We start from the raw sequence: 21770 nt of genomic DNA, 5'->3' as shown, positions 1-21770 counted from the left end.
GAATCCAACAGTTAATGAAGCCTTAGCAAACTAGGTGCAAAATTCTGGAGATGAAAGGAAAAGTACAAATTGAGAAATTTCTAGAAAAGAACAACAATGAAGTTGAGTACTTATGAATTGTGTCTTATCTCTATATCCACAGTAGCTAATAGATGGAAGCGCTTAATAAATGCTTGTTAAATGAATGTTATTTGTTTGAACTTAAACTATTCATTGAGTTATACTGTACCACTCCTCAGGAAAGAGCAGCAATCAGTAAAATAAATAAAACTGGTAGAGAAGGCACTGTCTGTTCTTTGTGAAAACTGATGGACATTAGCCAGTCTAAGCTTGACTCATAACACAGGCAAATACTTGCACCTATAATTAAAGAGTCCACTAAAAAAATTATCTATCGATGGAGATAATAAAAATGAATATACTTAATAAATTGTTCTAAGAAAAATAAAGATGCTATAAAATGAAAAATAATTATTTCTAAAAAAGCATGTCTTCCTGGAAAGGACTGACAAGATTAATCATGTTTAAAAAAATCTGCTGAAAATTTCATTAAGGTACATTCTCCCAATATGCTTAGAAAAGTATAGGAAAACAAAAAAGTCCAATTTTAAAACTGTTGAAACATTTGGTAATAATATATTGATTTTATTAAGGCTAGGATGTTTAATATGTAAAACAAATGATAAGATTTTAATGTTGATCGTAGTCAATTCTAGTCTATCTTAATTTCTTTTTTTTTTTTGAGACAGAGTCTCACTCTGTTGCCCGGGCTAGAGTGCCGTGGCATCAGCAAAGCTCACAGCAACCTCAAACTCCTGGGCTCGAGCAATCCTCCTGCCTCAGCCTCCCGAGTAGCTGGGACTACAGGCATGTACCACCATGCCCGGCTAATTTTATATATATATATATATATATATATGTTTTTAGCTGTCCGTATAATTTCTTTTCTATTTTTAGTAGAGACGGGGTCTCGCTCTTGCTCAGGCTGGTCTCGAACTCCTGAGCTCAAACAATCCACCCGCCTCGGCCTCCCAGAGTGCTAGGATTATAGGCGTGAGCCACCGCGCCCGCCCTCTGTCTTAATTTCATATTAAAATTTCTTTAGTAATACACCTTTGGAAAATCTATTCATTTTTTCATCACAAGTTGATCCTGGAATAAAAGCTCATATTCAATGTCATCAGTCCAGTGGAATGCTAGGAATGAAATTCTGTTTTCCCATTGGTTACTGTACTGATCAGTAGTTTGTTGTAAATTATGATAACCATAAACAGCAAGCCCCATTATTTCTAGGAAAAAAAAAATGAAAGGTTAAAATGTTAATAGAGCATAATTTTTTTCACTTACTGAAGTTTTGCTTAGCTAACAAGCCTAGATATAATCTCTGTAACAGGTATTTCCTGTCAGTTAATGAGTGACTTGGGTTCTTCAACTCCCAGAGCTGATGATTAAGCAGCAGGAAATTCCCTCTCCCATCATTACTCCTGAAACACAGTCCAGGACATCTGAATGTCCGGAATGAGAGTGTTTAACGTCATCTCGGAATGTCAAGAAGACTGCTATAAACGTTGAAGAGAGTTAAATATGTTGACTCTGTAAGCTTGTGCTACTCCTTTGATGAAATCATTTTGAAAACTTATAGATGACTAAATGAGCACATCTGTGATGTGCTCCGGTAATCTTGAGGCTTGGGAAAGAAGTCTCAACGACAGTGTTTAAGAAAACATGAAGACTGCATGATCTCACTTACATGTGGAATCTAAACAAGTTGAACTCAAAAAAGCAGAAAGTAAAATAGTGGTTACCAGGAGCTGGGGGGGTGAAGGGTGGATAAGAGTTGAGAAGATATTGGTCAAAGGATATAAAATTTCAGTTAGACAGGAGGAATATGTTCAGGATATCTATTGTACAACACGGTAACTATAGTTAATAACAATGACTGTATACTCAGAAATTGCTAAGAGGGTAGATTTAAAAAGTTCTCCCCACAAAAAAATGGTAAATATTGATACATGAAGTCATGAATGTAAATTAGTTCAAATTAGTCATTCTACAATGTGTACATATAGCAAAACATCATGTTGTATGCCATAAATACATACAATTTTTATTTGTCCATTAAAATAATGTAAAATAAATTAATAATTTTTTTAAAAAATGTTGAGACTACTAGATATAAACCCTGGACAAGGAGACAGAAGATGTGTTTTAGCCCACAAACCGCCTCAGACACTTATTTTTTTTAAGCTTCAGTTTCCTGCCCTGTATAAAGTGCAGGCAATGGCCTAAATCAGTATCCCAAACTCAAATGCCTACCAGGGCCAGGAGGTAATCTAAAAACAAAACAGGGGCTGGACTGGAAACAATGTGGGGGGTGCTAAGGGCTGACGTGAACTGGGAAGACCCTTTGAAAGGAGCAGCCACCATTTAGCTCTAGCTGTGTTGGCGATGAAGAAACACTAGCCTGGTGATAGTATTTTGCCTGCCAGAAGAATCCAAAAATTCATTTTTATGTGGAATCTAATTTTTTAATGTTGGATATAATTCATCATTTAAAAGCATTGTGTGGAAAAATGTAAATGAGCAAGAACAAATAAATGCGACCACTAGCACAGATGTCTAAGGGCTAAACTAGCAGCAGGGGATTGGTTTATTCCCTCTGGCCCAGGAGATCTAGCAGGTCTTCCCTAGTGTTGCCCAAAGTATGTGCTTCAGCAAAGTGGACTTTTATGATTTTGTGGACGAGTTTCGGGGATTGGCAAATGTTCTCTTAAAGAGCTAGAGAGTAAATATTTTAGGATGGTGGGCCGTGCTCTATCTATGATATTCAGTCAACTCAGCCACTGAAGCACAGAGGCAGCCATAGACAGTACATAAACTATGGGTATGGCTGTGTTGCAATCAACCTTTATTTATAAAAGAAGTGAGCCAGGCCTGAGGGTGCATGCCTGTAGGCCCAGCTACTCAAGAGGCTGATGCCAGAGGATTGCTTGAGCTTTGGAGCTCTAGTCCAGCCTGGGCAACGTATCAAGACCCCATCTCTTAAAAAAATAAAAACAATATTAGAAAACACAAGTGACCTGTCACAGTCCCTCCCAGTATTCCAATCTCTGGTCTAGAGGATTTCTTAGAGAAGTTTAGGAATCTCTTTAATAATATATCCCTCATATCTTATCATATGGAGGTATCCAAGAAGCATTTCAGGAAAGAAACGTTATTACATTTGTTTAAAACAAATACTATGTTCCCCGCTAAAGCTACTTCTTTCCCACGGAATGCACAACTGGCCAGAAGAGATGGCTCTTGGACCTTCATACTCCTCCTTGGGCAAGAATTAGCTCACCTACCCTTGTACTGAGTCACATCTTCTAGTCCTGCCTATGCTGAAGGATGGCCTAATTTATACTGGTTAGGAGAGCACAGCTCTAAAACCAGACTTTCCAGGTTCAAGTCCTAGCTTGGCCACTGACGTTAAGTTGGGTAAATTATTTAATCTCCTTGTGCTTCAGATTCCTCATCTGCAAAATAAGGCCAATAATAGAATGCACATCATGGGACCTATGATGTGGGAAATGAGTCAATATATGTGAAGTGCTATCTAGTACACAATATGTATTCAATTTACATGTAATTTAAATATTAGCAACTATTAATATAACTAGCAAAATTTGTTTTGGTTGCTATAGTCCTCAAAATACTGTCCCATAACAAGGCAAATATTAGAATGGTCTACATTGTGACTTTTGAATAACAGCCAAGTATATGGTGAAAAGAGGCCCTGGACTAAAGACAATCACGTGGAACGTAGGAAGTATATCTCTCTCCTTGCTCTTCCCCTTCCCACACCAAACACACACACACTTGACCTCAATTCTTCTCTGAGCGAAAGACTTCTCAGGAATCCCTGAAGGTCCTCTCTAATCTCAGACTGAGAAAGGATCTTGGAGAGCACCATGAGCTCTTATGAAGTCCCTCGGTCTCCTTCTGGAACAGGGATGTGGCTTACCCTCTTTCCAACACCCCACAAGGAAATTACTCTCAAATGACGTCACTCAGTAGCCTTCCCACCATCTGCAGGAGTGCCACGGACCACATGGATACATGGGTGATCCACTCGGAGGGGTAGGTGACAGGGGTTTCCCAGGCCGGAAGGGCAGGCACAGGTCTTAGAAACTAGGGAGGTGGCCTCAGGTCTTCACAATGGGCCCCACTTTGTTCAAAGTGTGCAAACAAATTCCTGGTAAACTTCCCTCCAAAGTCACATACAAATTATCTGCAGATACCAGGCCCCTTCTTCCCTCCTCTGTTGAGTTACCTCTATGACTGAAGAGAATATATTATCAATACCTTAGATTTAGTCACATGACATTTATATTTGATAATGAAGCTTTCACTTTTTGTGTTTGAATCAGTCTTATAGTAAAATAAAGACTTCTAGAATAAACTTGTATACATGAAATAAACTTGATAGAAGTTTAACACATTTTTTGTTACACAGAATTATCTCCCCAAAATTTTGCAGTTAGCTACTTCCAATAATAGTATATTTATAGTCTCTTGAAGAGAAATAAGAGAAGAATATTTGAAAAAAACCATAAATGCTCATTTTTAAACAAATAGAGAAAAAAAGTTCAAAGAGAAAATTGATAATTCCTGAATATCAAGATTTTCCATAAAATGGACAGTTTTGATATTTAATACTGGTTGAGTAAATACTATTCTTTTAGGTGGTGGCTGTTTATTTAAGTAATCTAAATTGAAATTTTATTCCGGGATGATAAAGATCAGCTTATTCCTGTATCACCTGGTGACTAAAAACAATAACTTATTAATTTCTTTTGTGTCAAACCTAATGTTAACATTTGTATTTGAGACGCAATAATTACAATGGTTGATATGTTAATGATAAACTGTGTGATATTTTATGACACAGGGAAAACTAAATAATGGTATGACCAAGCATTTTGATTGAATCTGCATGGCTTGTAATCAAATGTATGCTATGAACAGCTAAGCATATGGTTTTAAAAATTAAAAGAGCTCTTTAATGGCAATTATATATATATGTATATACGTGTATATGTATACACACATGCCTGTATGTATAAATCCTTACTGACAAACACATTCATCAAACAATAATTAAAAAAAATAAAGAGTATGCCGCAGACTCACCACAGCTTAGGTTACTTTCCGCTTTCAGAGCTAGGGTCGGGACGTTCCAAAAGTCATTTTGCCAGTCGACCACATTCCCTTTCACATTACAGCTGAGGTTGGAGAGGATTTTGGAATTCATGGTAAAATTCCAAAGTCGAAAATTGTAAATGTCCCCTTTTAGAGAGGCAATCTCATTTTGATTGGAGCCCAACAACAATTTGCCATTCCCAGGAATAACTTTACTAATAGTAGAATCACATGGAACCGTTTCAAAGTTTCTTTTGAAGCTGACACCAACAGAGCCCAAAGAGTTATTCCACACCACGCAGAGCTGCTCGAAGCTTTCTGAGAAAATGTCTTCTTTTTCTGTGACAGGGAAGGCGCTGTTCAGTGAGCACTTGGAGCCAGAAATAGATAGAAAGTAGCCACTCTCGGCCTTTCCAAAACTGAGCAAGTGTGTGAAGGTCGCATCTGAGTAAGAGAAAGCTGTCCAGTCACTGTCGTCACTGCCAACTTGGGTGGCTTCAAAGCACAGTGTGAAAGCGCTGAGCTCTGGAATGGAGACACTCTTTGCCACAGATACCTGGTAAGCATCTGGCGTCTGGGGTAAAATGACCTTTTGATTCCTTAAGGACACGGCAACTAGGACAAAATGTAGAGGTAAAACATGTTAACTCCCAAACCCTGAGGAATGAGATGCAAAACATCTGACAGACTCAAGCACCCCATCCCTCCTACTAATTAATTTTTTACCTACCATTGGCCCCATTCCTCCCCTCTTTCTGGTCTATCCTCTGTCACCCACCCGTAATCAATTGTCTTCACACCAACAATAATAACAATGAGAAACTCTACCCATTTTAACTCTAATGATGCTTGGATCTCACACCTAAACCTTTGAGTTATAGCCAGCCAAGTTGATAACTATTTTTTAACCACTAAATTAAAAATTTTAAAAATCCCAACTACCTAATTAAGGAAAGAGCTGGTTTCAGAAAGCCTCTGTTTATACATTAAGATTCTCACAAATATGTTATTTTTCAAATAATTCCTAAACAGAACTAACAGTTTTATTTTTCATTAACAATTGCCTTTTACTCTTCCCAAACATTCCTATACTACCCTCTCTCCTCTTCAGACACTGCAAATCCTTCTCTTTTTCCCCCACCATCAGGCTATTTTAGGAACAAATGCGAAAGGAATTCTATTGAGAAGGGATCTAGTGAAACAAAAATGGAAATTTAAGGTATAGTTGCTTTATATCTGGGCATGTGAGCTAGTTTTTGAAGGATACTAAGGAGCAGCAGTTAAAAGGGCAGACTACGGAGCTTGCTATTCCAGCTCTTCCCTCTAGTAGCCCCATGACCTTGGGTATGTCACTTCACCTCTCTCTACCTTAGTCTCCTCATCTGCAAAATGAAGGTCAATGGCACCTATTGCATAGACGGTCAATGAGAATTAAGTTAATATGTACAAAGCACACAGCCTACATATAGCAATAAATAGCAAGTGGCTGCTACTATTATATGCATAATAAATTCAAAATAAAAATGCATTCACCTAATACTTCTGTGATATATGTGAAATTAATAGTATAATGAATTTAGTCCTGTGCTAATATACATCGTGAAAATGACCTGAGCGAGAAGTGGCTCACCTCAAAAATACTATTTAATACTGGTTTCATATGAATGGTAGTTTGAATATATTTTAATATACCACACCCTAAGATTAATTCTACAATAAAACATCATTTTAATATAAATATTCTAGTAAAAATCCATGATAGAATTTAAAAGAATTATGGATTTCAGTCTACTTTTTAAATATAGAGCAGTTCATAGGTCTATTTATGCAAAGGGATACTTTTATAATATGAACCCAGTATTCTATATGCATTGTTAAAAAGCCTGGAAGGAAATATACCCATAAACATTTTATTAGTGGTCATGGCTGGGTAGTGGATATACAGGTAATTATAATTTGCTTCTTTTTTATTTCTAAATATTCTATATTTTTAAAACATTATTTTGAAAGATTTTTAAACACATATGTACCTAATGTCAATAACAAATAATAAATAACTCCACAATCAAAAAACACAATTTATAATGAGTTTCTGGCTGTTCGTTTTTATTATATATGACATCTTCTTAGGAAGCTCAGAAGAAAAAAAAATAAAACTAAATCTCTCTTAAGCAAAGATAGGTTTTAGAGAGAAGGAGATTATTTAAATATTATGTTGTGCCAGAATATGGGAATATTTAATAAAAATGTGCTTTATTTCCTTCAGTTAGCCATTTTCAGGGGATTTTTCGCAGGTTATTTATTACTTTATGTTACTAATGGCTTTTTAAAAATTTATATGCTAATTTTCTATATTTGTCCCTAGCCTAGTTCCTTAAAAGGGCAACATCTTAAAAGCCTAAAATAAAATGATTTCTAAATAGGGATGTTTTAAATTATTAGTGGAGAGATATTAGAATTACAGATTTTAATTTTTAGCAGTGGAATATCTACAGTGTCTTCTAAGCAGCCTTTAAATGTCCTACATACAAATAATATAAAAGAATTCAGCTCTACTGTAATCAGATTTTGAATCTGGTAATTATATTTTGCTAATGAGAATGCTCAGAGAATATTAACAGATTCTTGCCCTTAGAGCATAATCCTAATCATTCATATCCACATAAAAGAGCATAACTCTGTCTTCAGGTCCTGGTGTTTATTGTAGAACATGTTAAATGAAAGCAGAAGGTTGGCGTCGCCTTTGGTTTACATACCTCTGATGTAGCTGGCATTGAAACCTTTCTTCTGGATGCTAAAGTCACTTGAAAAGGACACATGCATCTCATTCGCACTTGAGTTAAATGATAGGCCTTTGGCAGTTGCTCCACAAAATTTAGGCTGGCTCTCTCCATTATCAAGGGATAATGAGTCATAAATGCAATTGGGAGCTTCTTCAATGTCGAAGTCATTAAACGTTATCTGAATGATGTAGCCGGTGGGGGCTCGGAGGGTCCACATGCAAGCCTGGCTGTTAGGGTAGTCGTTAGGGTAGCACGGAGAAGTAAAGGTCCCGGAAGGGTTGGATAGGACAACCCTGCAGTTGGCACATCCCCACACTGTTGGCCAGACAAAAAAGAGACAGAGAAAAGAGAGATCAGATGCATACAATAAACCAAGAATACCACACACTAGGGACAAGTAGACAGTAAACATTTAAAAACACCAAAATACAATCATGAAAATTAAAAGGAAAACAAAACCATCTTGAAGAGAAAAAGAAATGCCAATAGAGCAACAAAAAGTAAAAGATAAATAAAAGATGTTAAAGTAATGATTTTTAAACTTGGGGAGGGGGGGGGTCACATACTCTGAGAATCTAAAGACAGTTATGAAAACTCTCTCTAGTAAAATACACAGGGGCCAGTACACGTTGCATACAATTTCCAGGAACACATGAGGCCTCAAGAGCCAACAGTGGATTTCACAAAGGTTCATCAACCCAGGTTGAGAAGCTCTACTCTCAAGAGCAACTGAACTGGGGAGGAGGAGGTTATAGAACCATAAAGACAGAGCTCAATATTACAAAGCATGGATACAAAGGAAGAGCAACTCTTAGGAAATAAATGTTTAAATAGAAAACTACCAATATAAAAAATAAACAGGTTTTCTTCTGGCAGATTGCATTTTTTTCTAAAATTCAAATAAACATCCCCTTGCATGTAGGGAACATTTATAGTTTTGAAAGCACTCTCACTCATCCCATTTGTTTATCATAGTTGGTAATTATATGCCTCTGTGATCATCTCAGTTACTCATTCATTCAGTAAATATTTATTGAGTGCCTGTAATATGCCAAGCACTATTCTAAATAGTGTGTATCAATGAGCAGGAAAGACAAAGCCTCTGTGTAAAGGATTGTTACACTTAAGTCTTAGACCTAATGATAACCAATAATATAATACAATGACAGATGGTGATAAAAGGTGGGAAAAAAAAGTAAAGCAAGGGAAAGAGGGAGAGTGACTTGAATGGGTGGAGACAACGGGTAGTTCTCCAAAGAGGTGACAGTTGAGCAGAGACCCAACTCAAGTGAGGGGGCATGCTGTGAGCACAGTAGGGAACAGCCGTGCAGGCCAAGGGCAGAGCAAAAATAAAGACCCATAATACATGCATGTTGGTCTCTCTCATTGAACTATAAGTTTCATGAGGTATAAGATCATGTATTCTTTGCTTATCACTATATTCCCAATATACAACAGTGGGTTCACAATAAATATTAATTGAATGAATGTATGTGAAAAAAACCTTTCCAAGTAGATACGGAAAATGCTATTATCCCATTTTCACTAAGGTAAACAGAATCTTCTCAATTATTATTTATCCAGGGCCTGGCCAACAGTTCGAATCAGAAACCAGGGTCTTACTATCTCCCAACTAGAAATGCTTTTGCAATTAGTATTTTTGTTGCCTTTAAGTACTGTATAAATGACAGCAATAATCCCATTTATCTAATACTCTGGATAAATTGCCATAAAACTGACACATAAACTTTCAAACAAAAAATACTTTAAACATGTTAATGGAAATCACTCTAAATTTATTATGTTGCTCTGTCTTTTACTGAGTTGAATAGAATGAAAATGCAATAATTTTTCTTGAAAAATTTGTAGTTATCACAAATATTGCTATTCTTCTAGGATAAAGTGATAGATTCAAGGACTAATCAAATGTGCTACACTGCTCAAGTTAGGTTTTTCTTGCTTCTTTTCCCTGTGGCCATCTTGTGTTGTGCAACACTTTGCCCTGCCAACTCTGCTCCTCTCCAGTCTTTCTAATCTGCCCTCTCTGTTCTTCCTAAGTCTTTGACATCTTGTACATGGCCAAAGACAGACAACAGAAAACAAATTATGACCACCCAACATCTGCCAAATGCCTGTCTTATCCATCCCTGGAGCACCATGTTCCTGTCCTTTGTAGCACTAGTCAGAGCAGTTGTGTTTTCTATTTGCGAGATGTTTTTCTTTTTTGTCTTTTCCCACCAGTTTGTATACTCAACAAGCAGAGGGTATGTATCTGTCATATTCACCATCCTACTCTCCAGCACCCCACAGCATCCCTGGCACATGGGACATCTTCAGTCAAATGTATTAAATTTATGAACAAATAAGGGAGTAGCTTAAATGAATGGCAACATGCCTAAAGAATGACTGCGTGCATTATAACCAAGTCAAACAAATTCTAAATCTGGAAAAAGAAAAAAAAAAAGAGTGCATGATCTCTGGAACATTTCTTTGGGTGGGGCTCTGGGGATCCTTCTACCAATTGTTCTCACTCATAGCACAGGACTGAGACGACTGGGTCTTTCTGACAAGTTCAGCTTCCTGCTAGTATACTTTGGGCTCAGATGAGAGAAGTAGTCCTAGTAAATTAACAATAATTTATCCAGTACTAAGTACTAGAGATTAAGAAAAAAAGTAAATAGCAAACAATCTCTGTATAATCCCAACATGCAGACAGGCAGCATCATTTTTCCAAAATGAGATGCCATCCTTTATATCCAAGACCCTAGTAATGCTCATGACTTCCTTTATCCTGATATATTATTCCCTAAGAGCTGAAGGAAGGGTATAAGAAAGTTAAATGTGCCTGTTAATACTGACTATGTAACCTTAAACAAGTTCATTTCTCTGTGCCTCAGTTTCACCACCTTTGCACTGGTGAGAATAACAGCACCCACTTTCTAGGGTTACTGGAGGGACTGTGTGGGTTAACACTAAAAAGTCCTGGGAGTTGTACCTGGCACACAATTAGCACTATTTAAGTGTTGGCTATTATTAGACATTACTGTAACACAAAATCTGTACATTGACAATTAGGTAGAGGTAAAAGAGCACCTACCTTAGTAGAATCTCCTTTTCCCTTAAGCATTCATGGGGATAGAAAAGAGAGAAAAGATACCCAGAACATGCATTTAAAAGAACATTCAATGCATTATACTATATGATTCTTATCTTCAGGGGCTTAGACAGCATTTAAAAATAGTGCTACCAAATAGTAATTATCTTAATTGGATGAAATGTCAATTAAACCAGGGATAGTACCATCATGCTCATTATATTTACAGATCGCTTCACAGTAACGGGTTTTCACAAATATTATCTCATTTAACATCATAACAATGCTCAAAATTATTACCCCCTCTATCTTTAGATGAAACAAATGAAGCTAATATAGATTAGGTAACTCACTGAAAATTATACATCTAATTGATAGGGAGACCAAGATTCAAGCCACCCCTTCTGAATATAAGTCTAGTATCTTTCTAGGAAATAAAAGTTGCCACAATTAAACAAAAGACAGAGATAAGTGGTGAGCTCAAGCACTGCTTTAAAAGACAACATTTTTTTAATGGGCAATTTCTTAAACATAGTGTCATCAGCCTAAAATTAATATATTTTAAGAAACTAATTTAGAAATATTTAAGTAAAGAATGTTAGAGAGTATGGAATACAGTACTTTGGATCTGCCATTTGGAATAATCAAATATCACTGCTAATTGATTCCTACACTATAAGCTCGTCCATTAAGTAATAAATTTGTTCTCTCTTAAAGGCACAGCTACTTAAAAAGATGGCTGCTAAAGTGGTCACTGAATGAGGCCTTGGTAAAACCAGGATTAACATATCTTCTAAAACCTACCCAACTTAAAGCACCTGGCTCAAGGTGTTCCCAAACACAGATATAATAAACTATCTCATTTATAATTTATAAAAGTAAAGTCTCCAAGTAGTCCAAACAACAAACCAAATTCCACCATTGGTTTTTGCCCATGCTTGCAAATGTTTAGCAGTAATTTACTTGTGCATATTTTCACAAAAGTTTATTCTTCAACGAAACTCAAATCTATCATGGAAAACCTTCCAGTCATGCCAAAGCCTGATAAGTACATTTCAATATAGGTTTAATAACCATTATCTTAACAGGTTTTTTATCTCAGATATTTGGATTCTTACTCCACCCTTGCTATTTAAGTATGTCTTTGTAAAATACAAATACCACATTTTTAAAAATCTCTTTAAAACAGGAATGTCAGATCCCAAGAGATAAATCAAAATTGAGCTAAATTTTAGCTGCTTTCAACACAGATCTGTGGATGGTATTGAATAACTGTTTTTTCTAAAATGTCTTAAATGGTGAACAACATGAATGCATTAAAATTAAATCTTGTTCTTTGTTTGAATGTGTGTCAAACTGTAGCTAATGAATTTGTTGGGAAACCTGGCCAGTGAAAATCATCTCCAGAAAATTTAGCTTGAGTTCTGTGCTCAGTTTGCATTATCCATGTGAATATATTAAGTTCTAAGGAATGAAAATCTCATTTGTTGTATTAAAAAGTTTAAAATATTTAGTAGACTTGGTGGTTTCTAAAGATTAAACCTAAGGGCTGGCAACCAAGAATTTTCTAGAACCAGTTCTAATACCTAAATCATTAAAGACCCATGATGGCCACATCACATTTCTCCAGATCCAAGTAAATTACTGTCAGATGTGACATTGTTGAAATGTAAAATATCAATAACATTTTAGATGCTGGCTTGTAGTAAATGATAATATACAGAACTGGATGACTTTACCACAGTAAGTATTTAAATTTAAGTGATTTCAGACCACTGTGTAGAGTTTTTAGGACGGCAAGGAAGCCAACGGCAATCTGGCTGTGACATCTGTGATTCTGTTAATGTGACAGACTTGGCAAGCATCCCGCAGGCCTCGCCACGTCTCAAGCTCTGCCTTCGAAGACAGCATTTCCATACTAGGGAGGGCTGCTCTTAAACCAGGGTCAGGTCATACTGATCACTCGGATCTCCTACTGGAACTTCCAGCAGCCACGCCAGGATATCAGTCCATTCCCACATTCCTCCTAAAACACTGGTTTCCCCAGAGTTAACCGGATAATTATTTCATTTCCCTCTGTGATGGTTCAACCCCAAAATGTTCTTTGGAAGCACCATGAATATGAAGCTACCGCAACGGCTTAAGCATGAGTTCAAAAGGGTACTTACTGCTTTACTTGAATCAGTTCAATTAAGTTTGACATAGCTAGAAAACTAACAAGAAGATACTGAGCTGAAGTTTCCCTGATGAAGTACCATTAAACTTGACAATTTTTTAATCTCCAAAAATATTCACATGCACCGCACCCTCAGACACGTCTCCGACTTCTGTAATATTGTTAATGTCTACATTTTGAGCCTTGTCTTTCCATAATCACTTTGGCAAGAAAGCATTCCATATTTAACGGCGACAGCTAATACTTTCTGAAGATCCAAACAAATGAACTGTTATAAATCTTTCTAGAGTCAGCTTGTTATGCAGATATACATTCCTTGCAGGAGGATTAGATATGCTAGCACATGTGCATGCATATGCACACACACTGATACACATTTTCATGGGAAATTGTTCTCTCTTAAGCCGTGGTTGAGTCTTTTCCAGCTCTTAAAAAAACAACCTAAAGGCAATGAATAATCTGAAACAACCTAAACTGCACTTCCTGGTTAATATATTCATTTAAGTCCCTTATTCCCTTCCCCATTCCTGCCCTGCAAACCCCCAACTCTGGATTTATCTAGCTGTGGACCTTCTTGCTCTCTGACCCGTTGGCTTCTGAACACTGCTGGAAAGAATTTACAAAACTATGCAGATTGTTCATACTACAGAGGCTTCCATTTTCATTTCACTCACATGCTGTAACATTTGATGCCGCTAAAGATGCCCTGTTCCTTGACAGTCTCTCACCCACAGTTCCTCCACTCTGCCTGTTCCCTTCCTGTCCTCTCAGCCCTCCCAGCTTTCCCTCTGCTCTGCCTGCCCTAACAATCCTTTTCGTTTGATGTGTGGACCTCAGACCAGCAGCAACAGCTTTACCTGGCAGCCTGTTAGACATAATCACCCACACCTACAACAAAATCTGCATTTTTAACAAGATTTTCAGATGGTTCATAAGCATGTTAAACTCTGAGAAATGCTGCCTTACATAACAACATACTAGGGAAGCTATTAATATTACACACCCTCTCCCAAGAGGATTGACCCCCTCTCAGAACTCTTGCAGTCATATTTTTACTACTTGACCCAGGGGATGGCCCCCTGACCTGAGGGCAACCAAATCACGGGCTTCACTAATCAATCAAATTCTCTCTATCTCTGAGAATTTAAAGTTAGAGACACAGATAATTTCCTCAAAGAATGATGAACAACAGAATGATAAAGTTATCTAAACTCAAAGGTAGCAGCTGCTTTGGCCACTTGGAAACAAGGGAAGCTGATGGGCTGATAAAGAAAAGGGTAAGAGAGAAAACGTAGAGAACAGACATGTAAGAGGAAACTGGACCTCTGAGAAACAGAGAGGCTTTAATTCCTGACATTCCATGTAAAGAATGGGAAGAGCTGTTCTTGTGGGCTTGTCCTTGAATTCTATGACAAGAATTCTTATGCCTCCTGCCCCACTACTTCACTCGATCCATCTTTAGTGGGTTTCTATTCCTCGCAACCAAGTGTGCCTCAAGCCAGTACTCTACACAGCTCTCCTCTTGCTTCAGCTCTTCTCTCTCCATACTCATCCTCTCTGGGCAATCTCATCTGAACAAAGGCCTTCATTATATCCAAATGCTGATGACATGCATGTGCTACTGAGCACCATACCCTAGCTTGCAAGTGTCTACTCAACATCTCCACCTGGGCCGGACACGGTGGCTCATGCCTGGAATCCTAGCACTCTGGGAGGCTAAGGCAGGAGGATCGCTTGAGGTCAGGAGTTCAAGACCAGCTTGAGCAAGAGTGAGACCTCTGTCTCTCCTAAAAATATAAAAAATTAGCCAGGCAGGGTGGCATGTGCCTGTAGTCCCAGCTACTCAGGAGGCTGAGGCAGGAGGATGGCTTGAGCCCAGGAGTTTGAGGTTGCCACGAGCTAGGCTGATGCCACGGCACTCTAACCCTGGTGACAGAGCGAGACTGTGTCTCAAAAAAAAGAAAAAAAATCTTCACTTGAATATCCCATAAATCCATCAAGCCAGACGTCATTCCTCAAATAATTTGTTTTTATCTTCTTTATTATTTTTAATAGCATGAGAATCACCTAAGCTAGGACTCTGAACATCCCTTCTCTCTCCCTTTTCCTATGTTATTTTAGATAGTCAAAGGCTATGACATTTATTTTATTAATAGTTATTAAATCTATCTCCTCATCTCATTCCCATGGCCATGTCATTTAAGCTTCTCATCTTTTCTTGGACAAAAACTCAGTATCTAGTCTCCTTGCCTATAATCTTGTTACCTCCAACTCATTCTCCATATTAAGACCAGAAAGATCTAAAATGCAAATGCAAGTATGAATGCATGTTTTCTCTAATGCCAAGTCTTCTCTGGGATCCAACAAGACAAGCCCCTTTGAATGGCACACACAGCACACCATAGTTTCCCTGTCACTTCTTAACTCATCTCTTACTATCCTCCCATATCCATTCACTCAATAAATACTTATTCAGCATCTATGTGTGTGGCACTGTGCCAGGTTCTGAGAATATAGTCACGTACAAAATATAATCTCTGATTTTATGGAATTTATAGATTACTGGAAACACAGATAAATAGATAATAATATAATGTGATAACTGCTCTGATAGAGAAGGTAGATGAGTACAATAGCCTAAGTTTAGACTTCATAGAAATGGTACCATTTCTAAGAGATGAAAAAGAAACTGAGACCTAAATATGCAGCTTGGGAGTGGGCCAAGTAAAGGAAGAAGGCAGAGGAGAAAGACAAGAGTGTTCTGGGCAGTGAGGTCAGCAGGTACGAAGCCCTGCAGGTAAGAGAGAGTGTGGGCTGTTCTAGCAACTTATGATTTAGTTCAGCTAGAGCACAGTAGGCAAAGTAGGGAGAAATAAGAGATAAAGATGACAAAGTAGGCAAAGATTAGATTATGCAGGATTTTGCAAGCCATGCTTAAGAAAATAAAATATGATACTAAGAGCAGTAGGGAAAATAAAAAGGTTTTAATTTGGGGAAAGTAAAATAATCAGATTTGTGTTTAGCACAGACTTTTTTAAAAAGCTTCATCCTTTTATATATAAACAACACAAAACTACCAGTAAACAAAATCCTTATAAAAATCACTGCAGCCTAATTCCAAGGACATGACAGATGACAAAAAGGAAGACAAAAGACAGCAGGCCACCCTGGTCGTTTGTTTGTGGAAGGAGCACAGCCATCACAGTGGCAGGGCAGATTAATTCTACGAGAACTGAGCTCACGAAGCAAAGCCCAACTGTTGACTAGTAAGATATAAAAGCAGCAAAGAGACCAATCTAGTGTGCTTCAAAGATCTATCTTATTTTGGTCTTATGTGTTTTATTACCTCTAAAGAAAGATGGATGAAATAATTTAAAAAAAATAAAAACAACACTCACCTAACGTTCATTTCACTTGAGAATATTACAAAAAATCTTTCTGTATGGATTATCTAGGTAGTATTGCAGGGTAAAACTAGTTTATGTTGGCATTAACTGGTAAAATATTACTAAATAGTTCCAACATAAGTAAAGAAATCTTAGCCTCATGAAAGCTAATTATAGTTCTAATACCCAGGAAGGCAATGATGTCATTATTGGCTGAACAGTACATAACTAACTTCTTGAGCACACAAATGTAGCTAATGAGATATCTATATAAAGTTCTAGGACCATACTTGGCTCACAGTAATATGCTCAAATAATGTGGGTTTTCAGCATTGTTGTGCTTGTGGTTGTCATTTAATAGCACAGCACATTAGTCATATTTCAGTTTATTCATTTACTCATTTAATTTTCTGGGCTCCTACTTCCATTAATTTTTACTTTTCTTTTAGATGTCTTTACATATGGTTCTCAAAGGGTGGTCAGAAGGAGAGATAGGAATAAAACAAATTTTAGGAGGCAGGGAAGGTTATTGCTTCTAATTTATTCCATGTTATGTGGTACAGGTGAAGAACCTGAAATTAATAGCTAGAGAAAATTTTGGGTTTACAAACTTACCTTCCCAATAAGTTTGGAGTATATATTGGGAAGAAGATGGTAGTAACAGGATAAGTGTGCATGCTAGCTCAAGTTTTCCAAATAAGCCTTTAATTTGAGGGCATAAAAAAAAATAAAACACCCACTCAGGTTTGTGCACATAAATGGAAGCAGTTTAAATAGTCAAGGTTTGGGGCAAAGCAAATTATAGATGCAACTGGCAGCATTTTGTCCCTTTATGGAATATCTTTTGACATAAACATCTTAGTAATAAGAAAGAGCTGATGTAAAAATTTCATAATATTGATTTTTTAAAAATAATGCCAGTAAAACTTTCCATTTTATACATGAACAGCTTGTTTAAATATGCTATTCATCTATCTGCCTTTATTCACCACTGGAATTAGTTTTCAAAATATTTATGTAACATTAACTTTTCATATAGGTCTCAAGTATAATGTATTAGGGGAGTGTGCATGTGGGGGGGGGGGGGGAAGAGAGATTATCTGAAGGTTTTTTCCCAGCAAACTCTAAAATTGAACTTTGAAAAGTTTTCTTCTATTCAAACTATCTTCTGACTAAATCACAAGATCTAGCTGATAAGAAAATTTTTTTATTATTTTGGAAAAAAATCATTGTGGGAAGGACAATATGCTTACGAAGCTGAACTAGAAGCTCTCTTGACAGCCTCTCCAGATCTAAAATTATACATGTCAAAGTGTTTTCTTTAACATTTGAATATAAGCCATGTAAACCTGTAAAATATATTATTGTGAAACAACAATAAGTGGAGAGGAAGAGAAAAAAATAAAAACTAGCATTTAGTGAGTGATTACTTTGTGCCAGCTGAGAGAAGACAGACTAAACCACCTTCCTCTTAAAGTAATTCATGTTTATGTGAATATTTGGCTATATTACAAGTGGGATCACAGTGGGTTCTGGTCTTGGCTCTTCCATCAACTAACCATGTGAGTTCAAGCTAGTCACTAGCCCTTGAGGCCTCGGTTTCCCCATCAGTCTCTTTTGGTTCTAAAATTCTAGTATAGGTGACAGACTCAGGTCTTCACACACAACAGAGCTTCAGTTGTTCCCCTTTACTAGAAAGAAGTTTCCGGGAGAGTTATGAGACATCTGATGCTTCCCTAAGGAAAGCAGTGCCCTGATGTACAGTTCACAAGGTTATGAGGCAAAAGTGTCTTCATGAGTGCTCATGAGACTGTTTCAGGTCATTTGTCCACTTTGGAGCCATAAGTCTGAGTCCCTAAGGGACAACCAATACAGGCTGAATACAAGTAGAGCTAATGGTCAGTAAACATCCTGCCTTCTGGGGCACATTCCTACTGCTCAAGAAAATTTCCACATCTTGCTAACAGTACTTATTGTGCTATTTTGAATATTACCAGCTTAGAATTATAGAGCAAGCTGTGACAGATTGTGAAGATTTAGAGTGTGGTTACATTAGGAAAAAAAAAGTCACCTTCTACTTAATATAGCTACTTTAGTGTGCTCTTGATGCCTAACAGCTTACTTTACAAAAAAAATAGTTTATTACTTTTATAAAGTTAATAGAACTATTGAGAAGCAAGGCTGAATTTTGGTTTGCCACACCACTGCCAAAATGTTTATCTAACTTCAAATTGCACTGGGCTAGGGATGAGGGGATGTAGGTGCTAACCTTGCATAGCCTCTGGCAGGTTATGTACGCAGAAGCAACCCACGCAACTTCCTACCTTTCAACTGTTTTACCTATGCCCCAGGGATCCTCCACATCAATCACAAGTCTGCAGCAAAAACATGTTTGAAAAAGTTCACAAAGTTCACCAAACTTTATAATTATAAGTTTCCAGGATAGTATAAAAATCGACTTGCTTACTGTCTTCTTTTAGCCAGCCATATTTTTAAACTCCAGAAAAATGGCAGTGACTTGTTCTGGGTGGGTGAGGAAGGTCACACCTGCATGCAAGCCACAGAGAAGGCCAAACCACCAAAAGTGGGTGGGCTGGGTGGTCTACAGAGCAAACAGTGCAGCGTGTTTCCAACAGGAGGCACAGGCCTAAAAACAGAAGTTTGTCAATGACTGAGAGGTTTGAACCGTGGCAAACCTCACTCACTGTTACTAGAGAGTAAGAGAATGTCCAGCTGCGAACATCTGTCCCACTCACTGTTGGGGGAGCTGAACGATCATTCAAAATTTCTGCAAAATTGTTTCTATGTTCTGGATTACCATTTAGCTTTGTAGTGGTGTTTGAGAGAAAGACATTTTATTTTAATATATAGATTCCTTTTATGATCCCACTTACGACATCAGTTAGGGAAGTTCTGTAGGTATAATCTCAGAAAGTTATTTTGAAACAATAATAGGCAGAATAATCATTCTGGTTCAGCATAAACCATAACACAGTTTAGTCTCCCCAGCTCTCCATGAAAATAACACTGATAACTAGGCAGACTGGGCCCCAGTGATTTCTGAAATTACATAGGGAGGCCCATCATACTGAAAGGGAAATTTCAAACAATGGCAATTTGGAATTCCAATATAAATACAAAGCCTTAGATATATGTATATTGTTCTTCTAAGAAAGGGTGTCTAATGGGATGACTATTTGCCATTTTGCCATCAAATCTCAACCCCCAAAAGATGAGAAACCATAGGTTTCTAGATTCTTTAATAATAAATGAAAAGTAAATAGGAGATGTTTGAATAACAGATCTTTCTGAAAGTTATTAGCTAAGACAATTTAAATTGAATCTATACTCAAATAAATCAAAATGATTTTCTTCTCCCTCCAGTACAATTATCTGACTTTCAGCTTTTAGAACAAGGCATCAAGCATTTTTGTAAAGAACCATTCAGCTAATATAGTATATTAACAGTTTCTAAATGGAGGAACTGCTGAGCTCCACTATGCAAAATGGGCCAAAAAATGTTAATCAAAATTTTAGCAAAACTTAACATCTGCTTGAAGTTTACATATACATAATTCTGCCTGAAAGGAATAGTTTTTAAACTGTCAAAAATATTTTTTCTCTAATACTTCTCTTTTATGGATATTACTTTATGATGTTTTACAAATTTCTTTCCTATAAAACTAAGTCATAATTCAAATGCAAACAATGCAGATGAAGTTCCTTGGTTACTATTTGTTTTATACAAATACAATCAAAAGGAACTATATGTAGCACACCGAATTTAAAATTCAGGCCGAACTCTTGGCAAAATCACAAAAGAAAATGTTAGAAGTGATTGCATGTAAGACCTAATGTATAACTATCAAACTGAGGATTATATTTGGTCATTAATATCTCAGACACAGCAAAGTCCTTTTTAAGAGCAAAATCTTAAAAAGGGTAGCCTACCTTGTCATTTCTGTTTACATTTAAATATTTGCTCACAGGAGAAATGAAAATTAAACATCTATAGCTCATACAAGCTATTTTGGACACAAGTGTAAGTTTCTATTTGAGCTGGCTTCTAAGTTCCTCCCATGCCAACATCTTTACAGCTGCTCTCGGCATGTAAAGTCTCCATATACTTGACTGGAAATAGCACATTGCCTGGGTGGAACTTACTGCACAGTGTTTCAGTGAAAGACACTACTGTCCTCTAAAGCACATTATTCAACAATTAGATTTGGGCTGTTCAAGCAAAGGACAAAGACAGTACTATATCCTGCCTAGTTCTACCAATTTGCTTCATGACATCATTTTTAGGTATAGCTTTTTAATTCAAAGTTTGGTATATATTTTTTTACTGCTTCTAGTGATGTACATACTCCTCCTGGGGCACACTCTTTTCATAAATATAAAAAATAAGGGCTCTAGTTTAAAAATCTCATAAGTTCGATCAGCATTCTCTAACAAAACCATTAATAAGGGCAAATTTTAATGTTAATGAAATTTTAATTTAAAAAGTACATCAAATTCTACTCCACTTGGTACAACAGCCAAATAATATTAACGTGGTGATCCGTTAGCTATCTTTGGTGGATTAAAAAAACAAAAGAAATTAAAAAGAAAAGATAATGTCAAAGGTCAATTGATTTGATGCAGGACTTTAGGGGGAGGCTGGGAAAGGGGACATTCTACACCAAGAATGTTTGACATAGCTTATGATTAAATCATTGCAAGATGAGTGGCATGTTCCTATATATAATTGAAATAACATTATGGTACATTCAAGTATCACATTTTCCTCTTGACCTCCTGTGGTAATTGATGGGGAGGAACACAGAGAAATAAAATAAAACTTAGTTTGGACATAGCTTGGGTGGGAGCCTTTAGCTGTCTGGCTTCCTCTTTGATTCTTTGGGGTTTATCCAATAAAAATGGACGTAGAGAGAAAAGAAAAAACAGCAAGTGGCTATCTCTAAGATGACCCACTTATCTTGAGTTCACACTGTGACATTGTGTAATTCCAGTACACAAAGTTACAGATTTCCTTTATCCCACATAGGAAAGGCTTGGGTTCTTTTGGGGGGGTGGGGAGGGAAGAGGGAGGTGGAGAAGATGTGAATATCTTGTGGTACAGCCTCTGAAATTTAAGTCTATTTTCC

General features: G+C 37.0%; 1 protein-coding gene across 4 annotated transcripts in view; it reads right to left on the bottom strand.

The window, feature by feature from the left end:
* Positions 1–21770, bottom strand: part of ADGRG6 (adhesion G protein-coupled receptor G6) — a 131652-nt gene that overhangs the window by 61952 nt on the left and 47930 nt on the right. For all 4 annotated transcript variants that reach the window (XM_045544476.1, XM_045544472.1, XM_045544474.1 and 1 more), the window contains exons 3-4: positions 7941–8282; positions 5176–5799 (exon numbers count right to left, since the gene is read on the bottom strand). In XM_045544476.1, coding sequence (XP_045400432.1) covers positions 5176–5799; positions 7941–8282 — 966 coding nt within the window. The remainder of the gene's footprint in view (positions 1–5175; positions 5800–7940; positions 8283–21770) is intronic.

Source organism: Lemur catta, chromosome 2 (genome assembly GCF_020740605.2).
Source record: "Lemur catta isolate mLemCat1 chromosome 2, mLemCat1.pri, whole genome shotgun sequence".
Lineage (NCBI taxonomy): Eukaryota > Metazoa > Chordata > Mammalia > Primates > Lemuridae > Lemur > Lemur catta.
This window is presented reverse-complemented; position numbering and strand designations above follow the sequence as displayed.